General features: G+C 52.1%; 9 protein-coding genes across 9 annotated transcripts; 6 read left to right on the top strand and 3 right to left on the bottom strand.

Moving 5' to 3' along the window:
* Nucleotides 1-751: 751 nt before the first annotated feature.
* Nucleotides 752-1,802, top strand: LTS14_004522 (uncharacterized protein; the record flags this gene model as incomplete). The annotated part of the gene is made up of 3 exons (XM_064837224.1): nt 752-787; nt 849-1,067; nt 1,134-1,802. The coding sequence occupies 3 exons, from the start codon at nt 752-754 to the stop codon at nt 1,800-1,802; spliced, it is 924 nt and encodes a 307-aa protein (XP_064695183.1).
* A 580-nt stretch (nt 1,803-2,382) lies between these two features.
* Nucleotides 2,383-4,342, top strand: LTS14_004521 (uncharacterized protein; the record flags this gene model as incomplete). Its single annotated transcript, XM_064837223.1, has 3 exons — nt 2,383-2,703; nt 2,741-4,186; nt 4,241-4,342. 3 exons carry the CDS (start codon nt 2,383-2,385, stop codon nt 4,340-4,342), a joined length of 1,869 nt encoding a protein of 622 aa, XP_064695182.1.
* A 649-nt stretch (nt 4,343-4,991) lies between these two features.
* DIP5 (amino acid transporter) lies at nt 4,992-7,097 on the top strand (the record flags this gene model as incomplete). Its single annotated transcript, XM_064837222.1, has 6 exons — nt 4,992-5,404; nt 5,457-5,628; nt 5,705-5,812; nt 5,862-6,611; nt 6,665-6,823; nt 6,879-7,097. 6 exons carry the CDS (start codon nt 4,992-4,994, stop codon nt 7,095-7,097), a joined length of 1,821 nt encoding a protein of 606 aa, XP_064695181.1.
* Nucleotides 7,098-7,421: 324 nt separating this feature from the next.
* On the top strand, nt 7,422-7,838 carry LTS14_004519 (uncharacterized protein; the record flags this gene model as incomplete). The annotated part of the gene is made up of 1 exon (XM_064837221.1): nt 7,422-7,838. One exon carries the CDS (start codon nt 7,422-7,424, stop codon nt 7,836-7,838), a length of 417 nt encoding a protein of 138 aa, XP_064695180.1.
* Nucleotides 7,839-8,729: 891 nt separating this feature from the next.
* MRPS16 (37S ribosomal protein S16, mitochondrial) lies at nt 8,730-9,289 on the top strand (the record flags this gene model as incomplete). Its single annotated transcript, XM_064837220.1, has 2 exons — nt 8,730-9,023; nt 9,083-9,289. The coding sequence occupies 2 exons, from the start codon at nt 8,730-8,732 to the stop codon at nt 9,287-9,289; spliced, it is 501 nt and encodes a 166-aa protein (XP_064695179.1).
* A 712-nt stretch (nt 9,290-10,001) lies between these two features.
* CDC11 (Cell division control protein 11) lies at nt 10,002-11,354 on the bottom strand (the record flags this gene model as incomplete). Its single annotated transcript, XM_064837219.1, has 3 exons — nt 10,002-10,515; nt 10,587-10,869; nt 10,925-11,354. The coding sequence occupies 3 exons, from the start codon at nt 11,352-11,354 to the stop codon at nt 10,002-10,004; spliced, it is 1,227 nt and encodes a 408-aa protein (XP_064695178.1).
* Nucleotides 11,355-11,984: 630 nt separating this feature from the next.
* Nucleotides 11,985-13,514, top strand: HSV2 (Phosphatidylinositol 3,5-bisphosphate-binding protein; the record flags this gene model as incomplete). The annotated part of the gene is made up of 1 exon (XM_064837218.1): nt 11,985-13,514. One exon carries the CDS (start codon nt 11,985-11,987, stop codon nt 13,512-13,514), a length of 1,530 nt encoding a protein of 509 aa, XP_064695177.1.
* A 790-nt stretch (nt 13,515-14,304) lies between these two features.
* On the bottom strand, nt 14,305-16,021 carry LTS14_004515 (uncharacterized protein; the record flags this gene model as incomplete). The annotated part of the gene is made up of 2 exons (XM_064837217.1): nt 14,305-15,839; nt 15,898-16,021. The coding sequence occupies 2 exons, from the start codon at nt 16,019-16,021 to the stop codon at nt 14,305-14,307; spliced, it is 1,659 nt and encodes a 552-aa protein (XP_064695176.1).
* Nucleotides 16,022-17,547: 1,526 nt separating this feature from the next.
* Nucleotides 17,548-20,774, bottom strand: LTS14_004514 (uncharacterized protein; the record flags this gene model as incomplete). Its single annotated transcript, XM_064837216.1, has 5 exons — nt 17,548-18,377; nt 18,644-19,010; nt 19,067-19,379; nt 19,433-19,805; nt 20,531-20,774. The coding sequence occupies 5 exons, from the start codon at nt 20,772-20,774 to the stop codon at nt 17,548-17,550; spliced, it is 2,127 nt and encodes a 708-aa protein (XP_064695175.1).
* Between the last annotated feature and the right edge of the window lie 80 nt (nt 20,775-20,854).

Raw genomic sequence — 20,854 nt, 5'->3', positions numbered from 1 at the left:
TCTTAGGCTCAGAAATTTCGAGATAGTTTGATATAATTTCGATTTTGATTGCGCATGCCATCATGCGGTTCGATTTTCTAGCCTATCTGTGGTTGTCGACGTCGGTGGTGTGGGGGTTTGCGCAGGAATCGAGTACAAGTGAAGCAAATGCATTACTCCAATCACTTGCTACATTGCCGAATTGCGCTGTAAGTCTAGGCCTCGAATGGTAGAATGTCGCATTCTTGCTAACACTACATTATAAGCAAACATGTATCGCCGCGGCACTACCAGCAGCAGCCGACTGCGCACTCGGCGATCTAGCATGCCTCTGTGCCAGCGAACCCTTCACAGCATCGAGCGGAGCCTGTGTGCTAGCCAACTGCACTATCAGAGGAGCACTTCGTTCGTGACAGTCCGATCCTGCATCCTTCACCAACCACTAACAAACGGAAACAGAAACCCAACAATGGCAAACGAAGGCTTGCGATGTGCCAGCACCGAACAATGCCGGCCTCACCAGACGAGTCTGCTGGGTCCTTTTCGGCATCGCAACGCTGGCCGTAGCCCTTCGATTCCTTGCCCGGACGACTTTTCTGGAAGGCAACTTGGGCTGGGACGACTGGACGCTGTTGCTTGGATATTGCTTCTTGGTTCCTTGTACGATCATCGTCCAGATTAGTAAGTGTATCTCCATTAGAGCTCCAGTCTGGGAGGTATAAGCTGACACCATGTTCTAGTGACCAATCGAGGTCTTGGGCAAGATCTATGGATGGTTCCGTTTAATAACATCACTTCTGTCCTTTACGTGAGTCGGGTCAGCCGATCGGACTAGGTCTGTAATCTGTATGCTAACAAAGTACAACTAGTACTTCTACATCGAAGAGTACAACTACATCGGTTTCGTGATGGCGACCAAGATCTCCATCGTCCTACTCTACCTCCGCATCATACCCGGAACCGTCTCGCCTCGCTTCCGCATGCTCTGCCTGACCGTAATCGGTCTGATGCTCGCCTATACCGTCGCCTTCATCATAGCTTTGGCATTGCAATGCAGACCCATTTCTTTCACCTGGACGCAATGGGATGTAAGTCTACAGACTATCGCCCCCGCGGAAGCTCCGCCGAAATCAACACTGACATGTTCATGCTAGGGCGAACATGAAGGAGAGTGCGTCAATCTCGAAGCCCAGGTGTACGCCGGCGCCATCGGCAACATCTTCTGGGACCTGGTCGTGTTCATTATGCCAATACCTCGTCTCGTCAAACTTCAGGTCCGCGATACACGAAAGAAAGTCATGGTCATCTTGACCTTTCTGGTCGGATTGTTCGGCACTATCTGTTCCATCATCCGTCTTCGATACCTGACACAATGGGGCAAGTCATCAAACGCCACACAGCACTACAATGACATCGCGATCTGGTCTGCCGTCGAAGGAGACGTCGGTGTCATTTGTGCCTGCATGCCTGCCATCGCTGGCCCCTTCCTGCATTTCCTGAGGAAGATCGTGGGCTCAACACTCAGTAAGAACAAGAGCAAGATATCGGCCTCTGGTGGCAGGGCTGGCAGTACCAAGGACAGCAAGGGCGTCGGTCGCGTCCCGAGCAGTGCGGCCGATAGCGAGAGGGGACAGGCACATCATGAGGCCATGAAGCATGGTGGGATTTCCAAGACCGTGGAGGCAAGTATGTATAATATGCCTTACGAAACTAACAGCGATGATGATGTGGAGCTCATGGCGAGGAGTCATGGGCATGGACAGGGTCTGGGTGGAGAGCCAACGGGGAGGTACCAGCACGAGTACGCTGGGTCTTGGCGGTAGTCAAGACCCAGAGCAAAACCATTACGACTGTATAATTCATGTAGACTCGCCTGGAAATACAGGACGAACACGACCAAGACACCACAGTTTACAGCAGGCTTCAGTAACGAGCGCCGAGCTCGTCTTCGATATAATGGCACACAGCACGCGGAACCTGGACTGCGACATCTTGATAGCATTGCAGACAATTCCATACAGTGTTGCTCTCGTCACTTTGCTGATCCCACGGGCGTACTATACGTACCTGCCTGACGTGAGCTTAGCTTACTTTCATCCCCGCGCTTGGACTCCGAGGTTAATATGTCCAGCTCCACAAGACTTCCATCACCTATGCGAGCTAAGAAGATGCAGCTCGGTGATTATTACAGTGGCAAGCTAGATCTCTGTAATCTATGGTGATGTTCCCTCCTGTTTAAGCCTTCTCGTACATCAAATACTGATTTCCTTCTCGGTTTATAGAAAGGATCGTAAACTACTCCAGGTGTATTGCCCAAAGAACTAGTCCTCTCGCCTATTGCAACGAGCCAGGGCGAGACGAAGTCAAATTCTCCACGGCTCAACAGCTAACAAGGTCGGAAAGATGGTCATCAAACACGACGCACCAAGCAATCTACCCGACAGGACAGCAAGTGACAGCATCTATGCCAATCCCAACGTCACTGACATCGAGGACAACGATATCACAGCCGAACGAGATGGTGCTTACGTACCTGAAGTTGACGAGTCCGGCTATCGGATTCGCGAAGAACCTTACGGCACGAAGCGACATGTCCGGGTCGTCCTGATGGGTGCTGGAGCATCGACCTTGAACTTCCTGAAGAAAGCAGAGGAGAAAATGCAAAATGTGAAAGTCACAGTGTACGAAAAGAATAGGGACGTTGGTGGAACTTGGTTCGAGAACGTTAGTCGTCGTTGCTACATTCATCATGTCGTGATAGGAAGCTAATGGCATTCAGCGCTATCCCGGCTGCGCGTGCGACATTCCTTCAGTGAACTACCAGTTCAGCTGGAAGATCAAGTTATGGACGCACTTCTACTCGTATTCACCTGAGATATGGGAGTACCTCAAGGGCATCTATGATGAGAACGACTTCATCAACAAATACGTCAAGCTTCAGCATCAGATCGATCATGCTGCATGGGACGCAGAAGCAGGCGTTTGGCGATTCAAAGTGAAGAACATCGTTACCGGTGATGTTTTCGACGACGAAGCAGAGTTCTTCATCAACGCTGGTGGCGTACTGAACAACTTCAAATGGCCGGACATCCCAGGACTACAAACTTTCAAAGGCAAGCTCATGCACTCTGCTGCTTACGAGGAGGGTTATCCAATCGAGGGCAAGCGAGTCGCAGTCATCGGGGCGGGCTCCAGCGGTGTCCAGATAGTGGCCAAGCTCACCAAAACGACTTCACATATGTACCACTGGGTTCGAAGTCCGATCTGGATTACAGCTGGCTTTGCGCAGACATGGGCAGGAAATGAGGGCTCCAATTTCGAATACACCCCCGAACAGCAGAAGTATCTCGAGGAGAATCCGAAAAAGTACCTAGAATATCGGAAGCAGATCGAGAATGAGCTGAATCAAAGGTTCAAATTTATCATCAAAGGAAGCCAGGAAGCGAAGGATGCGAGAGATTTCAGCTACAAGCAGATGTCAAAGCTTTTGAAGGGCGACGAAAGACTAGTCGAGAAGATAATCCCGAAGAATTTCAACCCCGGTTGTCGAAGGCCGACGCCCGCTCCAGGATATCTTGAGGCACTCGTAGCCCCTAATGCGACTATCTTCACGGATGCAATCGGCCGCATCACCGAGAAAGGCTTCCTTGACCACGAAGGTAAGGAGCACGAATGCGATGTGATCGTTTGTGCGACTGGCTTCGACACATCCTGGCGACCTCGCTTTCCTCTGGTCAATGGTTCTGGCGTCGATCTTCGAGACTTCTGGGCAGATGAAGTGGTTTCTTACCTCTCCATCGGCATTCCCACATTCCCAAACCACTTTACCTTTTGCGGTCCATATGGTCCCCTTGGTCATGGCAGTTTCATGCCGCTGATCGAGATGTGGACGAAGTACATGTTCGACGTAATTGAAAAGGCGCAGATGGAGAACATCAAATCGTTCAATCCTCGGCTAGATCTCAGCAAGCAATTCCGACAGCACTCGGATTTGTTTCTGAAGCGGACGGCGTGGACTTCGGCATGTAGGAGTTGGTTCAAGCAGGGTAAGATTGACGGGCAGGCGGCAATTTATCCTGGGTCGAGGTTGCATTTCTTCCATCTGCTGGAGAGGGTGAGGTACGAGGATTTCGAGATGGAGTATTGGGATGAGAATCGTTTCGCATTTTTGGGTAATGGCTTCGATACTAGGGAGTTCGATGGAAGGGTGAGCCTATCCCCTGTCTTTGGGATACCCGAGTGCTAGCTGACGTCGTCTTAGGACATCACGCATTATCTTGGTCTTCTCAATGGTGAAGACAAACAGCCGGAGTATGGTGATGAGCTCGTACACAAGATGGCTGGTTGGGCGGTCGGCAAGTAGATCCATCCGAGAGCACCTGTAGTTTCTTGTTCTGTACGGCGAGCGCTTCAATATATGCCTAGAAATCGTGATCCAAGTAGACGCAGAGATATGTGTTCAAAGTTGTCATCACGTCACCAACGTCCATCCTCATGTTAAGTGATCTTTGACCATCTGATTACATCTGATGAGGGCTACTACAATAGTATCCACTAAGGAAAGTCACGCACTAGACCCAACGTAGCCAGAATTCCGATACGGGTTGATTTTCTGCATCTCGTGGCCCGTCACAGATCCACTTCATAAATCTACACCGAACACGAAATCACACCATCGGTGCTATCGTCTCGTGGCGGCAGCAAAGTGAGCTGCCGTTATCATGAAGTCCCACCAGCGTGTGCCGCTTCTACCCCAATTCCAAGGACTCCTCGGGCGCGGCAAGCTGATAACATGTCTTGGTTCGGCCTTGGCAATGCGCACTGCAACCGAAGTGTGCTACCAGCTGGACTGGGCGGAGCTTGCAGATCCTTTGTTCAAATACGATGGCAGCCGCTGTAGCACTGTGCTGAGTTAAGGTGGTAGGCTTGACAACTCTCTTAGTACCTCATATCTTGCGCCTTCTTCTCGTCCTGTCTTGTCACGAACGTTAGTCCTTCGCGGCAGGGACACAATGACAACGGCCTGGACTCCGGGCGGACAGATGCCTCACAGCAACGAGCTCGACTACAAGGACACCGAGAAGTATCCGTACGATGGCTATGGACCCGAATCGCCCATCACTGAAGCAGGACATCTCTCCGACCCGACAGATAAGAACCACAGCTTACATCGAGGACTTTCAGCTTGTCAGGTCTCCATGATAGCTATCGGTGGCGCTATAGGGACTGGCCTCATCATCGGTACTGGGTCAGCGCTCTCTGCGGCCGGTCCAGCCTCGATCCTGATCTCCTACACCATCGTCGGTCTGGTAGTTTATGTGGTTATGGCTGCCCTGGGAGAAATGGCTACATGGTTACCTGCGGCTGGAGGCTTCGCTGTCTACGCTACTCGTTATGTTGATCCAGCCCTGGGATTCGCTCTTGGGTACACGTTGAACCTTGAACTGCGTACGTGTTGTTACTAATTCCATTTCTAGATACACGTATTGGTTCAAATACATTATCACTACACCGAATCAGCTTACTGCTGCTGCACTGGTCATACAATACTGGTGTCCGCCTGAGCGAGTCAATCCAGGTGTCTTCATCGCGGTCTTTCTAGTGGCTATTATTGCTATCAACTATCTGGGTATCTGTTGGTTGACACTAGTGACTCCATTCACTTCACTTCAGACACATCACGTGCTGGAGATAAGTTACACGCGCTAGCCGCCTATTTAAGCAGGCACCGCGTTTCTTCGTAGTTAGTTTCTTCTGTATGCAATACACCTTCAACACAATCTACAGTATCTGCTTCTTCGGCGAGTTTGAGTTCTGGTTGAGCAGTATCAAGGTAAGAGGCAAAACCCTTTAATCCTTGTCCTAAAACTAATCTCTACTAGGTCCTCGTTATCATCGGCCTGATCATCCTCATGGTCATCCTTGCTGCAGGTGGAGGCCCGAACCACCAAGCGACCGGCTTTCGCTACTGGAACGATCCTGGCTCGTTCGCTCAGTACAAGAGTATACCCGGCTCTTGGGGTCAATTCCTTGCAGTATGGAGCAGCATGGTGACCGCCGTATTCGCCTTCCTTGGGACTGAGCTCATCGGTGTCACGGTTGGAGAAGCACAGAATCCTCGCCGAAACATTCCTCGTGCCATCAAGTTGACGTTCTGGCGAATTTTGGTCTTCTACATTTGCTCAGTCTTCCTGTTAGGCATGGTCGTGCCGTACAACAGTAAAGAGCTAGCCTTTGCAACCAAGGCTTCGAGCTCGGCGGCCGCGTCCCCATTTGTCGTTGCTATCAAGCTTGCTGGAATTCAGACGCTACCAGGCTTCCTCAACGGCTGCATTCTTATCTTCGTCTTCTCCGCCGCAAACAGCGATTTATACATCGCCTCACGCACGCTCCACGGTCTAGCTTTAAAGCGACAAGCACCAGGATTCCTTGCTAGAACTGACAAGCGTGGAGTGCCATACTTTGCCCTTGGTGCTTCGGCCCTGGTCTGCTGTCTTGCGTTCATGAGCGTCAGCACCAGCTCGAAAGTCGTCTTCACTTACTTCGTCAATCTCGTCAGTATTTTTGGACTGTTGACATGGATTTCGATTCTTGTCTCGCATATCTACTTCAAGAAAGCGCTGCGAGCTCAGGTACTTGATGTCGACAGCAATACTCGAATTCTGCCACTGACGTTGTGTTGTAGGGCGTCAACGAACGCGATATGCGCTACAGATCTCCATTCGGGATGTGGGGCTCCACCGTTGCTCTTGTCTTTTGCATCATTATCGCTTTCACCAAGAACTTCACAGTCTTTATACATAGTCCCAAGACATACGGTAACTTTGATTACAAGAACTTTATCGTGAGTGCATATCCACCGTTATACCTTAGACATCCTGCTGACATACGATGCGCAGACCGGATATTTAGGGATACCACTGTACATCTTCATGATCTTCGGCTACAAGCTGATCATGCGGACAAAGGGCGTCAAGCCTGCTGAAGCTGACCTCTGGACTGGCAAGGATGTCATTGATGCTGATGAGCAGGAGTGGCTTGCGAAGGAGGCGGCGGAGAAGGCCAGTGGGAAGCAGGCATCAAGCTTGTATCGGCATACGTTTGGCTACTTGTTCTAGTGTCCCGATAATAGCGCATGCAAGCTGTATTGTCAGCAGCCGTTGTATCAAGTGGCTTGGTCCAGGGAACGATCTCATGTGGATGGTGGAAGATGAGCAGCCAGGAGTAGAATCTCAGTGCGAACTCCGCCCTTCTTGTCGACAACGATTGGCCTCGAACGCCGTCGGGCCAATAAGTGTTCCGATAATCGGCCCGACTTCAACCACGTCGCTGATGTCCACGAGGATGACACAGGACGTGATTAGAAGCGAGGAGCCGCGAGGCAGACATAAGTCGGGTTTCCTCATTTTCATAATAACCACCGTACCATCAGATTTGCTAAGATGACTGCTCCCGCCTCAGGCGCCATCTTTGTCCTCGGAATCAAGCTCACGACACTACCGCCTCACCTTGAAGCTACATACGGAAGCCTCAAGCAGATCGGAGCCAAAGTGACAGAGGATCTCGAGCGCTGTCATCGCAATGGCTTCCCATGCACTTTACGGGTCATCGATCCTCAGGACGTCGACGGCTCAGTCTCCGCCTTCGCATCGGAGCTTAAAGCCAGCGGCAACAAGTATGAGGCCGTGATCTTTGGTGCAGGCATAAGAACACATACAGATCCTATACCTTTTGAACGAGCAATTGCAACTGCCCGACGAACTCTGAGGCCGGATGTGCCCGTACTGTTCAATGATGGGCCGGACAGACATGCAGCGGCCATCGAGAGACATTTCGGTGTGAAGTTTGAGCAAGATTAGAGGTCGCAAACCAAGCCTTATATAGTAATGGAGATTAGGACCGTGCCACTTGACAAGGTGACGTTCGAGTGGAGCGGCTTGGATTGAAGCTCAAAAGGTGTCCACAGGTCTCAAAAGCGCGCGCGAGCGAAGCATAACTCGGAGAAGGCAGATGAAGCTATGGGTACGGAGTCTCATCCGGTGGTTGATTGAGTGTTTCTGAAAAAGGAGCAGCCGGGCTGAAGATAGGAGTAATCCAAGGTCTCGTGATGATTGGTCCCATAGTGACATCCTAATTAAGGCACAGTATTGTCCGAGACGAGGCTGTACCCCGGGCTCCCTTTTGATCAGAGGAAAGTCGTGTTGGCTCATATTGAACATTCAGCAGTCGGGTGGTACTGACTGTATGTTCTGGACCTATTGAGAGCATTCTTCCTAGGTACACAAGCTTTCTTGGCTGATTTCAGCTCGTCACAACACGATATGCTGGCAGAGTTCTGCTACTGGATCCCGAACACTTACTTTTGTCACAAGTATTTGATGTGAGACGAGCTGTGGTCGGTACAACAACTGCCATTGTTTAGCATCGGCAGAATATATGATCTCGAAGTTCTATCAAGCTTGAGAGGGCTTTTTTACTGTATTGATCATCATTTGCCCTTCCCTCTTGTCTCAGGGTATCGAATCGAGCTTGTTCATTCATACGCATATCGAGCTCGTTCATACGTACGCATAGTGAGCTCCATGTAAGGAGTGACGTCTGTCTTGTAGAAAAAGAAGTCGAGCGATACGTTCATGGGCAGTGCACGGGCCTCCATATCGCGGCCAACCCATTGCACTTCCGAACTCCGACCATATGCACAATCGTCAATCCACCCACATCACCCACCACTCCTCCGCACCATCGTCAAAATGGTCCTCCGTCTCCGCCTCGCCCGTGTCGCAACACCCGGTGGTGCACGTCGCCACGCCCCAATCTACAACATAGTCCTCGCCCAAGCCCGCACAGCCCGGGACTCGCTTCCCCTCGAAGTCCTGGGAACATACAACCCCATCCCCACTCTACCAGAGGGATTCAGCGAGAAGGATGTGAAGGAGGGGAAGGCAAGAAAACAGAAGGATATCAAGGTCGATGTGGCTAGGGCGAAGTATTGGCTCGGTGTGGGTGCGCAGCCGAGTAATACGGTCTGGAGGCTGCTGAGTCTGGTGAGTTCTGGTACTTCTTCGAGGGAAGTGAGGATGTGTGCTGATGAGTTTGAGTGTAGATTGGACTACTGGAGCCAAAGTACCTGCCTACTGGACCGCAGACGGAGAAAGCGCTTAAAGCTGTGAGGTTCCCTACTCATGTGCCCAGTAGCAAAACCGCAGCTGGGTCAGAAGCGACTGAAGAGGGCGTGGTTACCCAGGCCATCCGGGAAGCAGCAGTGGCAAAAGGATGTTTAATCAGCACCATGGTACGCTACCAAGAATAGTGGGAAGGTCGTCTTGCACAGCTTCGAGGATGCTCGCCCGGCCCGGTGGGATGGCTTGTCAAAGTCACCTCCGGAGAATATCTCGCTAGGTTTCTCACCAGCTACAAGACGCCTTATCGAGTATGACATGGCAGATCATTTCAGACTTGAGAATTATCACGCGGACGAGACTGGGCAGAGAAAGTTGACAGCACCTGGCCAAAAACGCAATAACCATTGCCAGCTCGTGTCTGGTGGAGCAAAGCCTACAGTGGGCTGACACGTGAACCGGATTGAAGCAGCACGTGGTCAGAGAATATCCGGGTCAAACGATCTGAGCAATCTCGTGAAGGAGTTGAGACTAGCTTCAAGTCGCGAGAGGCAGAAGGAATCTGCTGTGAGGGAGGTGGGCAGGGCACTCAACAGAGCTCTCCGCAATATAAGGAATCTGAAAGGAGACTGCCCGCTCCAGGTCAGGCAAGAAGAGCGAGTAGATATTTGAGGTACAAAGAACAATCCATTAGACTACGTACAGAACAATCACCAAAGCACATGCGGGTATAGCTCGATTCTCTCACCTTTCGCAACAAAACAAGCTTGTCGAGCATACTATATCCCGTCTGCTCCAATCCGCGCCCGCTTCCAAGCTCAACTTTGATCACAAAAGATATGTCATGTAACCACGAGCAGCACTCTGCCTCCCATCCCACCCATCCATCTATTACTTCCTAGCTTACGCACCAACAACCGAGTCCTCCTCCTCATCACGCATCTGGCTACTACCACCGCCCATCCCACCACCCATCCCACCACCCATCCCACTGCCAGCACCAGGCGTATGCTCCCGAACCATCCTGGACTCCAGCTCTTTCAACTGACTCTCCCTTGCCAGCAACTCCTGCCTCTTGCTCTCAATTTCACGCTGGACCTTAATCTCAATCTCCCTCAGCTTCTCCTCTTCACGCTTCAACTGCTCTTCCTTGAGACGCACACTCTGACTAGCCAAAGACTGGGGATCCAGGCTCCCTTCGTCAGCACCAAGGCCCGCGGTAGTGGTGCTGTCGCCGCCGGAGACGGATTTGGAGAGTTTCTCGGTACGGTAATTCTCGTACAGGAAGTCGTGGGTGATTTCCTTCAGGTCGGCCAAGTGCGAGTGCAGGAGCGCACTACGGATGGCGAGGAAGTCGCTGTGGCGCGGGTTCTCGACTTCGACTATGCCCCACGGGTACTGGCGGGCACGGGTGCGTCTGTGTACAATACCACATTAGCGTCCGGCACAATCCAAAAGCCAAGTTTAGTAGTAGAAATGATGTCTTACCGTCCCTCAACCTCAACAACATCCTCACTTCCTACAATCGCAAACGGCATAAGACCTCTCAGCTCAGCATTCTCCTCGACAGTATCTTCATCATCCTCCTCGATGTCGTACGGGAAGTTGTAGACGGGGATACGGTAGTGCTCGATATCCTCCATGATCAACTTCTTGCTCTCAGCCAGCTCGAGTGGGGTCAAACTGTCCGCCTTGCCGATCACGGGGATAACGTTGACGCGAGGCGAAAGGCGGCGCATGAGCTCGATGTCTAGTTCGCGGAGACCGTGGCCTGTAGAATATGTTGTCAGTAAAATACTGGTGAGGTGTGATGAGATGCTTGTTACCAGTGGGCTGAACAAAGTACAACAGCACATGCACCCTGTTATCCCTGAACCTCGGGTTTCTCTTGATCCGGCTCTCCTCGGCCAAAATATCATCATACTGCCTCTCCAGATATGTCGAGATCTCTCCAAAAGCACTCTCATTATCCACGCTATCGCCAAAACCAGGCGTGTCCACAATGGTCAGACTGACACGCGTGCCTTCCTCATCAAGCTCTAGCTCGACGGTCACGGGCTTGATCTGGACGCCTTGCTCGAGGTGAGCAGTGCTCGGGTCATCGGAGTCGAGACCGGCGAGGACGCGACGGCCGCAGAGGGTGTTGACGAAGGTTGTGCGCCCGGTTCCACTGGCGCCGCAGACCATAAGGCAGAACTGGATTCCCTTTTTGACGTTCTTCTTGCGCCGGAGCCGGATCGCGCTGTTAGATGACATGCTGGCGGTATTCGTGTGCCGGACAGTTGATGGTAGGAGGTGTGGTCGGGCTACGTGAAGTGAGATGACGTGTTAGCGAATTGTGCGGTGAACAGCCCAGATGAATGAAGCCAATGCCTCCTCTGCGCCTGTCGTCCAGAGGCATTGATGTTGAAATAGACTCACCTTCTTCTTCGCCGCCTTCTCGCACCTACTGAAGTGAATGTGATACAGTGACTTCACGTGAAGTCTCCAGCCTAACAACAAGTGCAGTCAATAATTGTGCCTTCGTGTTTCCAACTTTCACGAGCAAGCATGGGGATTGGGGAAGGAGCGGCAAAGGGGTTCGCGGAAGCTTTGGACACCTCGGCGCCTCCCAATTGGCTGCGCTAGGGGAATTAGAGATGGGCCTGTGCCGATATGAACCATTTGAACCACACATGTGATGGTGGACTTGAAGCGGATGTCAACACTGCCTAGTCCTGGTATCTGCCTAGATCTCTGACACTGATCAATACTCGTCACTGCTGTATTTGCTGTGACATAAGGCAAACTTGACAAATGTACTGCTGAGGCGGCCAATATGTATGCTCGGATAAGGACGGAAAGTTGAATGTCACCGCACCCGATTGTGGCCATTAGACATACAAAATGAATGCTCGAAAGCCCATTCAGCCGTCTGATCAGCCACCTGTGTACAGTCTCGCCTTCTCCACAAGCAAAAATCGCTTCATCGCTGCCCTAGCTACTGGACTGAGGAGTTTCAGGACGGACAATTGCCTGACCACACACCAACCTACCTTGTCGCAATCGGAAAGCATAACTTTGGTAGCACAACATGATGATAGATTCCTGGCGTATGTTTATGGTGGCGACAGCCGTGGTGGCAAACCAAGCGAGGTGATCTTCTGGGATGCGGAGGTGGGATGTGAGGCCCAACGCTTCGACCTACATGAGGACGTCTTGGGACTGAGGCTGGACGACAACTGGATGATAGTGATCTTGCGTGAGCGAACGATAGTCTTCCGGTATGAAGAGTTACCACGTCCGCAACTGCCTACGCCACCACCTGAGCACGAAACCGACGACATGAAACATGCAAGCCCTTCGCCCTCGAAAGGACCAAACATCGTCCATGCGCTCTATCCAACTTCTCCCAATCCACACGCCCTGGCGAGTCTGCGGAACAACACCCTCATCCTCCCAGCGGTCACTCCTGGGCAGGTGCAGATAATACCACTTCTCGGCGGCTCAAAACGTATACTGCGAGCTCACAACGCAAGCATCCGAGGCCTCGCCCTCTCCCCAGACAGTAGCCTCCTAGCCACAGCCAGCGAACAAGGCACTCTCATCCGAGTCTACGACACAACAACCCTAAACCAGTTAGGCGAGTACCGCCGCGGCAGCGACAAAGCAGACATCTTCTCCCTCGCCTTCTCGCCCGGAAAGAAATGGCTGGCTGTGACAAGCGACAAAGGAACACTTCACCTCTTCGACCTCCGACCCTCCGCTATCGTAGATGAAGAAGGCCAGCAGATCGGGACACGATCTCAATCCCACCGGAAAAGCAGTAGCTATGCTTCTCACCGCCTATCAGCTGGTATGGCAGGCGCGATTGACAAAGCCTCCTCCAATTCCAGCGGCGAACGAGCAAACAGTAACCCGATTGCACCAGGCACAGGCACGTACCAGGGTTCGGTACAAGAGTACTATGGTCTCCGACCTATACCTGCCTCCGCTTCGAGCCCTCCACGAGTCGGCATTAGCGCCATGGCCGCGCTGAAAGCTTCGCCTTTTGCTCTGAAACTTCTGAAAGATGTCCGAAGCGTAGCCTCTGCATCTTTCTTCATGGGCGACGAGGGTGCTACCTGGCAAGGCCTACACCAACTCTCTAGACCTACTACTGGCGCGACAACAGGAGGGAAAGGTAAAGGTCGTGCACAAGCACCGGCTTTACCTGGTAATCCTGCTGGTCGCCCGCCGAGAGGAGTCCTAGCTTTCGATGCCACAGCAGACGGTGCGAACGAAGAGGAAGGTGCAAGGATTTATGTTATCGGTGGTGGCCTGGAAGCGAGATGGGAATGCTTTGAGCTAGTACCTAGGGAAGGGCAATTTGGCATGGGATGGGTTTTGGTTAAGAAAGGTTTCAGGCGGTTTCTGACACAGCAATTCGTGGACTGACTCGCATTATGATGATGAAGGATGGAGCGGGATTTGATATCAGGATGACTAGATATGCTTCTACGCTTCAACGAACGCGATGCAATGATTGATGAAGGATACGAGGCATGAGTAGCACAGCATACATGTCAAGAATGGATACTTGCTTCGTGTGTTCAAGAACTTCATGACTTATGAATGATACCCTGGATCACGTTGACGGTGGTCGACGATTTCCCAACACAGGCCAGACGACAACCCCTGCATCCGGCACAAATATTTAGGATTCCGAGTCATTACACTGAACGGATTTGCGATTGAACACTTTAGATATCATAGCATCAGTACCTCCCACACAATCATGGCCCTCGTGGATGGATGTCCAAGCAAAGCATATGGGGAGTAGCATAGGACACCCTAATCATTCGACGAAAGTCACAAACTGAGTCGGAAACCTCCTTTGCCCAACGTAGAGTAAATTGTGTTTGAGCGTAATGAAAAGCCACAGACCACGCCAGGCCATCATGCCAGCAGACAAGTGAAGAGAGCTTCAGATATTGGGTTAAGCACAAGATGAACTGATGGCTTGTTTCACGACCGTGGCCGGCATGAGGCTTTCCAAACTTTGGGCGTGCAAGTAATATCTTGGATTATATAGCATCTATATATATATACATCATGCACTCCTCATACACAAGAACATAGCCAATTGACGGCGGTGAACAGTAGTGCAAGCGCACTCTGTATCATACACAAGAACTCATCAATTAAAACACCTTCTATGCAAGCCTTTTCACGCAAAGCAAAACGCTTAGATCATCATCAAACCAACAACACCAGCAGCAGCAGCCGCGAGCCACCTAGCGGCCACGACGCTGCTAGCAGCACCGGTGTATGGCGTGATAGGAGCACCACCAGTGCTGGTGGACTTGGCTCCTCCCGCGCTTCCGCTGGCCACGAAACCAGTCACCTTGGTACCGTTGCTGCTGCCCTGGTTGTTAAGCCAGTATGTAGCGGTCGGAATGGCGTTGGTGAAGGTCAGGGTTGGGAAGTTGGCGTAGGTGGTGGTGGAAACGCTGCTGGTGTAGCTGACGACGGCTGGTGTGCCGTTGAGAGTGGTGACTGCGGAGTTTGTGGCTGTGACTGGGGCCACGTAGGTGGCGGCGACCGTGGTTGTGAGAGTGGAGCTGTATGTGCTTGTCACAGTGCTGGGCCCGGTCCAGGTTGAGGTGCGGGTCAGATTGCCTGTGGTGTAGATGCTTGTCTGCGGGCAGACGGTTGTGTAGATGCTGGTGAGGTCGGTGACGGTGACGTATGGGACTGACTGGGCCGCGCCAGACGAAGCAGCACCGAGAGTGACAGGGACTGTCGTGGTCACAGTGGAGCTGTAAGTGCTCGTCACGGTCGAAGGGCCAGTCCATGTGGAGGTTGAGGTCGTTCCGTCAGAGGTAATGACGCTGGTCTGAGGGCAGACGGTGGTGTATACGCTAGTCAATTCCGTGACAGTAACCTGGGCGACAGAGGTCGAGGCAGATGGCGTGAACAAAGTCAGGGAGCCGGCGGTCGAGATGCAGGATGCGCCATTTGGGTAGCTGTGCGCTGGGTTGCAAGCGAAAGAGCCATTCGACGAGGCACTGGCAGAGACGGTGACGGTGACTGGAACGGTCGTGCTACCAGAGGCGCTGAACGAGGTGGTCATAGCAGCGCTGCTAGAAGAAGACGTTGCCGGGACCGCGCAGTACTTGCCCTTCGTGAAGCTCTTGACGAGGTCTGCGATGTACTGAGCAGCCTCAGCGCTGTAAAGCTGGAAGTAGTTGGTGTGGGCCTCAACAGTGTTGGCACCGAGCCCAGGAGCACAGATCAAATCATCATAGTTGCAGTAGTCGTGGAGCCTTGGCGTGTAGAAGCCCATGCGATCCAGACCTTCGGCCTGAGAGCGGTTGCTGTTCGCCATGCCAGGAGATCCAGCAAGGACGTTGTAAGGCTGGTTGGCAGTGTGCCTTGGGTTACCGAACAGTGTGACAGCAGCAATGTTGCAGCTTGGGCCCGATGTGGTGTCGGTCAAGCCAGGGTGCCCAGAGCTTGGGCAGAACACATCGCCAGTATCGCCAGCTAGGACATTGCCAATGACCGTCGCACCTTCACTGTATCCGCTGAGCACGATGGCGGTTTCGGGGCATTTGGCGTAGTATGCGTTGATTTGCGAAAGCGCAAGAGCCTCTCCAGCGTCTACGGAAGGGCAATAATCGGTCGAGTATGCGTCGTATGCAATGTCCTCATAGTCGCAGGTCGTTCCAGGCAGATCGTTGCAGACACGAGTGGTGAGGTTGCCTTGTCGGCCGGGGTCTGGTCGAGAGGGTCATTAACATTTCGAGAAGCGGGCTTAGTAGAAAACATCACTCACAGTCCTCGTTCCATCCACGAGCGATAAAGATGTGAACATCGGTACACGAGCCAGTTCCAATGCTCTGTGCCAATACCGCCGGAGCCGCCAACAAAAGGGAAGAAAGGGCAAGTGTGGTGAACATGATTACAAATTATAAGTAACTGAACGAGAAAGAGCGAGTGGGTAGAGACTTGTCTAAGTAAGTAGAGAAGTTCGTCAATAATAAGAGAGTAGGTGATGGGGGAGACTCTTCATCGCGGGCGAACAGCAGTACTTACGCATCCAGCTAACACGACTCCACGGCATCTTGTTGACACATCCTTCGGCCTACCAGGGGCGTGCATAGTCCATGTCGAAGAAGGATACAGACCGGCACGCGACTTGAATGTTGGCGAATGGACTCGCCAGAGTCATTTGACCATCGAAATAGGTAGTCTTGCCACAGGCGACCGCGGAGCCAGTCCGTTTGCGGATCGTTCTTAAGTCTCTACAGTGTGATTTGCAAGACCTTGCAATGCTTGTTTCCTACCGGCCTGACGCGGAGGTGAAAATAGACGTCCGATGGGATAGCCGTACGAGAGAAGTGGACCTCGCCGACTCACGAGAGCCGAGAGTCAAGGCTAACGATGTGCCGGCTAGCAGAAGAAGGCCTGGGATTAGAAGTCGTTGCGAATAGTGTCTTCATCCGTGATAGGCTACAGACATCCGAGCCTCGACTCATAGACGATTCGAGCTTCGGACAATTGAAGCTACGGGAGCACTGGAAGTCGGCAACGAAGGAAGCGAGGTGAGGGTAGAATATCATGGGTGCGTGAGGTGGAAAGCCCGCGCGAGTTTGTCCGATAAGGCTCTTTCCCGTATCCGCGGCCCCTGCGCAAGTTCCAACCTTATACACCGTCACGTGAGCACGATTGTGTTCTGTGAATGTGTAATACATCATGCCAAGCCTCGTTGAACTCAGTCTCTCAAAGGCAAGTCCACGAGCATCTCGATCTCCGAACGCTGGCAGGGATAGGCTGAGACGGAGACGGAAGCTCATGGAGACAAAGCCGGGCCAATGGTTGCAGTTGTTGTACTGCGCAATCTCTCTTTCTCTCTTGGGATAGTGCAAAAGACGAGACAGTCAAATGTAGCGCTGGATGATGACTCGGGTTTCGGTTCTTCGAGACGAAGGAGGCCTTAGGCTGGCTGCCTACGACATATGCTTCAGCACGCGACAGGTCGAGAATTAAAGCAGCCGCAGCACTTCACAAAGCTCCTATATTCTGGGAGTCTACGGACCAGTTCACATGCACATGCACATGCACATGCACATTCGTACGGCCATGGATTAGCAGAATCGGCTACGTGCGAGTCCGATCCGAGAAGACTAGAAGAGCATGCACCACTTACACGTTTGAGGTCCATGGTGCTAGTAGACCTGCGTGGCGCGAGTGTTCACGTTGGTTTGAAAGACCACGGGGAACTTGTGGAAGGCCGGGGAGACAACTTCATCTGATCAGAGGTGAAAGTAGTCTGTTCACCAGTGACGTGCGGCCATATTATACAGGTCGATGGCCCACTGCCACCGCAGTCTGAAAGCGAAGAAGGAGCAAATACAATGCTGGATTGACATCCAAGTTTGAATCTCCTTCCTCCATTATCCATCATCCGCAATAATCTCTTGCCTTAGCTAGCAAGATCAATGATGGGCAGATCTGACATGTGCGTCTTCGCACTTCCATACGGCACAAGCCTTAGCTTCTGAGCTGGCGCCGTGCACTTCTTGGCCTCGCCAGTGGGCGGATAGCCAGGTACGCTTCCGAACGCCAACGGCCAGTCGATCAAGCATCCCATGACGCTGATGTACGCTGGCGGAGCATTGGGAGCAAAGATAGGATTTGCCAATGCATAATCTGGAGACTCGGAGTCTGGGCCATGATACTGGAGGGTCTTCGGGTCGACCGCGAAGTTCCAGGCGGAAGTGTTATGGTATTCCCAATCTTTGCTCTGTGGGGGAGCGTAGCTGTCATTGTAGAATGAGCCGGGATTGTTCCACATCTTAGGTGCTGTGGATGTATTCGTGCTGCTTATTTCCAGAGCGTAAAGCAAGGCACCCTTGTGGACTGCGATTGTATCGTTCTCCCGCGACTCGGTATACACATCGCTTTCCAGGTTGTACAACACAGTCGAAGTACCCTTTGGCAAACTGATCTTATGCAAGCCCGAAACTGGGTCGGGTGAGAGCGGTGTGGATTCATTCGAGCCGCAGGAGATTCGCGATCCGGAAGCCGCCCAGGCAGGGACACGGACATAGAAGTCGAAGGATGATCCGGCAGTGATGCTATAATTCAGCTGGCCAAAGAAAGGATACGCTGTCGTAACATCGACCATGACACTGCCACCGGAAATGTTTGTGCGGGCTGTAACAGGACTCAGCAGGACGTGGGCAAGACCGCTATTCCCGACCCGGACGAAACTGCTTGACAGGTACTTAGGCCAGCCTTGAGGGTGGTTGACTGTGCAACACGGGTAATTTCTGGAATTCGAATGGCTGTCAGCAGCCAATGAGCAGTTTACGGACTGGGCAAATACTCACGGCTCTAATCCAAATGTTTGTCCCCAGCTGTTGGTGTTGTAGAACGGTGTCTTTGTGAGATTGATAGCAAATGGCTGGTTACCTTGCTCCATATATTGTCGACCCCACCAGTCAGGCGTGAGCATCGATGGAAGTGCTAATGAATCTTAGCCACCGATCGAGGAGTTACGCAACGAATCATCTTACAATTGAAGGCTGCAAGCTCAGTTCGGTCGGCATAGTAGCTATTCCCTAGACTTTGGTAGAGGTAAGACAGAGAGTACATGGTTTCCACAGACGTGCAGAGTTCGGCTCCTGAGTACGGCGCTAGGCCAACAAGACGCTCGTCGGCTATGACTGTGCCAGAGGCAGCACCATGATACTGCATAGTCCAGTTGACGCCGTTCATCGCAGTATCGATCAAGCTGTCGTTGTGAGTAAAGCGGCGGATCACAGCCGCAGCCTTTAGGCCTTGGCCTACGTTGACGCCATGCTCATATGGGTAGTTGACAGTAGTGAGATTGACGTCGAGGGTGTTTAGATCCTTGTCCATACCCTGACCAAAGTATGCAGCCTGCGAAGATGATGAGCTTGACTGTAGCCGTGTTGGCGGCAACAATGTCTGCTTACCTCATTGTACCAGTCTTCCCAGTTCAGACCTTCGTCGTGTAGATACTTCATGTTCTCGAGTAATATCTGACTCTGATTTCCTGGATAATGTTCGTACAGCCATTGAAGTGTGATTATCATGTCTTGACTGCGGACCCGTCCCCATGAGTCGTCGTCTGCGCTCAACTTGTCTCCCGGATGGCTGATGTAGCCCGTATAATTGTTGGAAAGCATGTCATGCATCAGCGAAGTGAAGTCGTGGAGGGCTGTCACGACAGGCTGCGTCCAGGTACTGTTGGCTTCAGCAAGCTGAGTCAGTCCCAGGCATAACGGACTGGAATGCATTGTCAGAGCCGTTGAAAGTGATATGAACGACTGCGATCTTACTATCTCGCCCAAAAGTTACGTGCTGATCCTGTCTCGGGGCCAAGCCATCCATCGCTTGCCTGGAGATCCAAGACTATCTGAGCAGACGAATGAACCTGATCCTTCAGTCGTGCATCGTCCAGACCATAAGCCAGAGGCACAAGACCGTTAAACCAGTACGGGAAGCCTTCATTCAGGTCGCTGTATTCTTCGGTGCCTCCTAACCAGCTAGACTTGGCAACATAAGCATAGAAGTCGTGTTCGTGACCAGCTAGTCCATCGCTCATCAGCTGGAGCTGATCCTTGAGCCAGCCAGAAGGCGATATGGATCCCAGAGGTAGAGGCTCAAAGGCAAAGGGTACAAGAGAGTCGTTAGTGCTCGCTTTTGAAGTGCCTAGTAAAGCAAGCACTACTGGCAAGGCGAAGCGTGCCATGTTTGGCGATGGGGCTTTTGGATGAAACTTTCGAAGCCAGAGCCGAAGAATGAAAGCGTTATGTACGCTTTCAAGATCGGCATGATCGTCTTTGGGGAGTCACCCTACCTATGCTCGTTTGCTTCTCCACCATCTCCTCATCATCTGCAAGTCGTCATGGGCAAACCATGGAAATCCTACAGCTTTGGACGACCGAGCTACTCGGGTACATCGATACCTTTTAACAAAGATCTACATGTGGTCCCGAGGCAGACCGACTACCAAGCTCGAGACATCTTCGACTTCCTAGTGTACCACAGCACTGAGAGGAATATTGCTTGTGATAGAGCATGAAGGTGTGCTGCGTAGGTGACGATGGGCGAGAGGACGAAGGCATCGCCGGTGAGGTTTCACAGATTCGGCATGACTAAGCAACATTGGTCGAAAGGTGGAGCCGATGAAGCCAATCTTGTGGTGTTTTTGACAAGCAGCAGCGGCAACATCTGGATGTCTACAAGGTGTAGGACGCATGCAAACAGCACCGATAGGACTCATTTTCAAACACAATCCAGCTCGTGACGACATCCTTACTGCGGTCGATCTCCATATCGGCCCACGTAGATCAAGAACCACACACCCGTCTACTTCTTGTCAAAGAAGGTCCCACGTTCTGCCACCTCATCCTTGTCGCCCTTCTTCTACTTACCACCAAGCTTAGGCGTGGTATCTTTCTCGGCGGTGATCGTCGCCTTCGTCTCCATCTTCTTCGTCTTCTTGACGAGTTTGTTGGCGAGGGCCTCTAGAACCTTAGGACGCGGGTCCTTAGTGGGTGCCTTCGCAACCTTGTTCTCGGCGCCTTTGGCCTTCGTCTCCCGGGCAGTCTTGCCGGAGTTGCTCTGCTGGGCACCGCCACCACTCTTGCCCCTCTTGCTTATGCCGTCAAATGGCATTTTTACTTTATGATACTCAGATGTTTCTGATGCAGATTGGTGAGTGAGACGTGTCGTAGAGTATGTTGCAAGGCCTCGAG

Source organism: Recurvomyces mirabilis (assembly GCF_035927965.1).
Source record: "Recurvomyces mirabilis strain CCFEE 5264 chromosome Unknown scaffold_10, whole genome shotgun sequence".
In the NCBI taxonomy this organism is placed as follows: domain Eukaryota; kingdom Fungi; phylum Ascomycota; class Dothideomycetes; order Mycosphaerellales; family Teratosphaeriaceae; genus Recurvomyces; species Recurvomyces mirabilis.
This window is presented reverse-complemented; position numbering and strand designations above follow the sequence as displayed.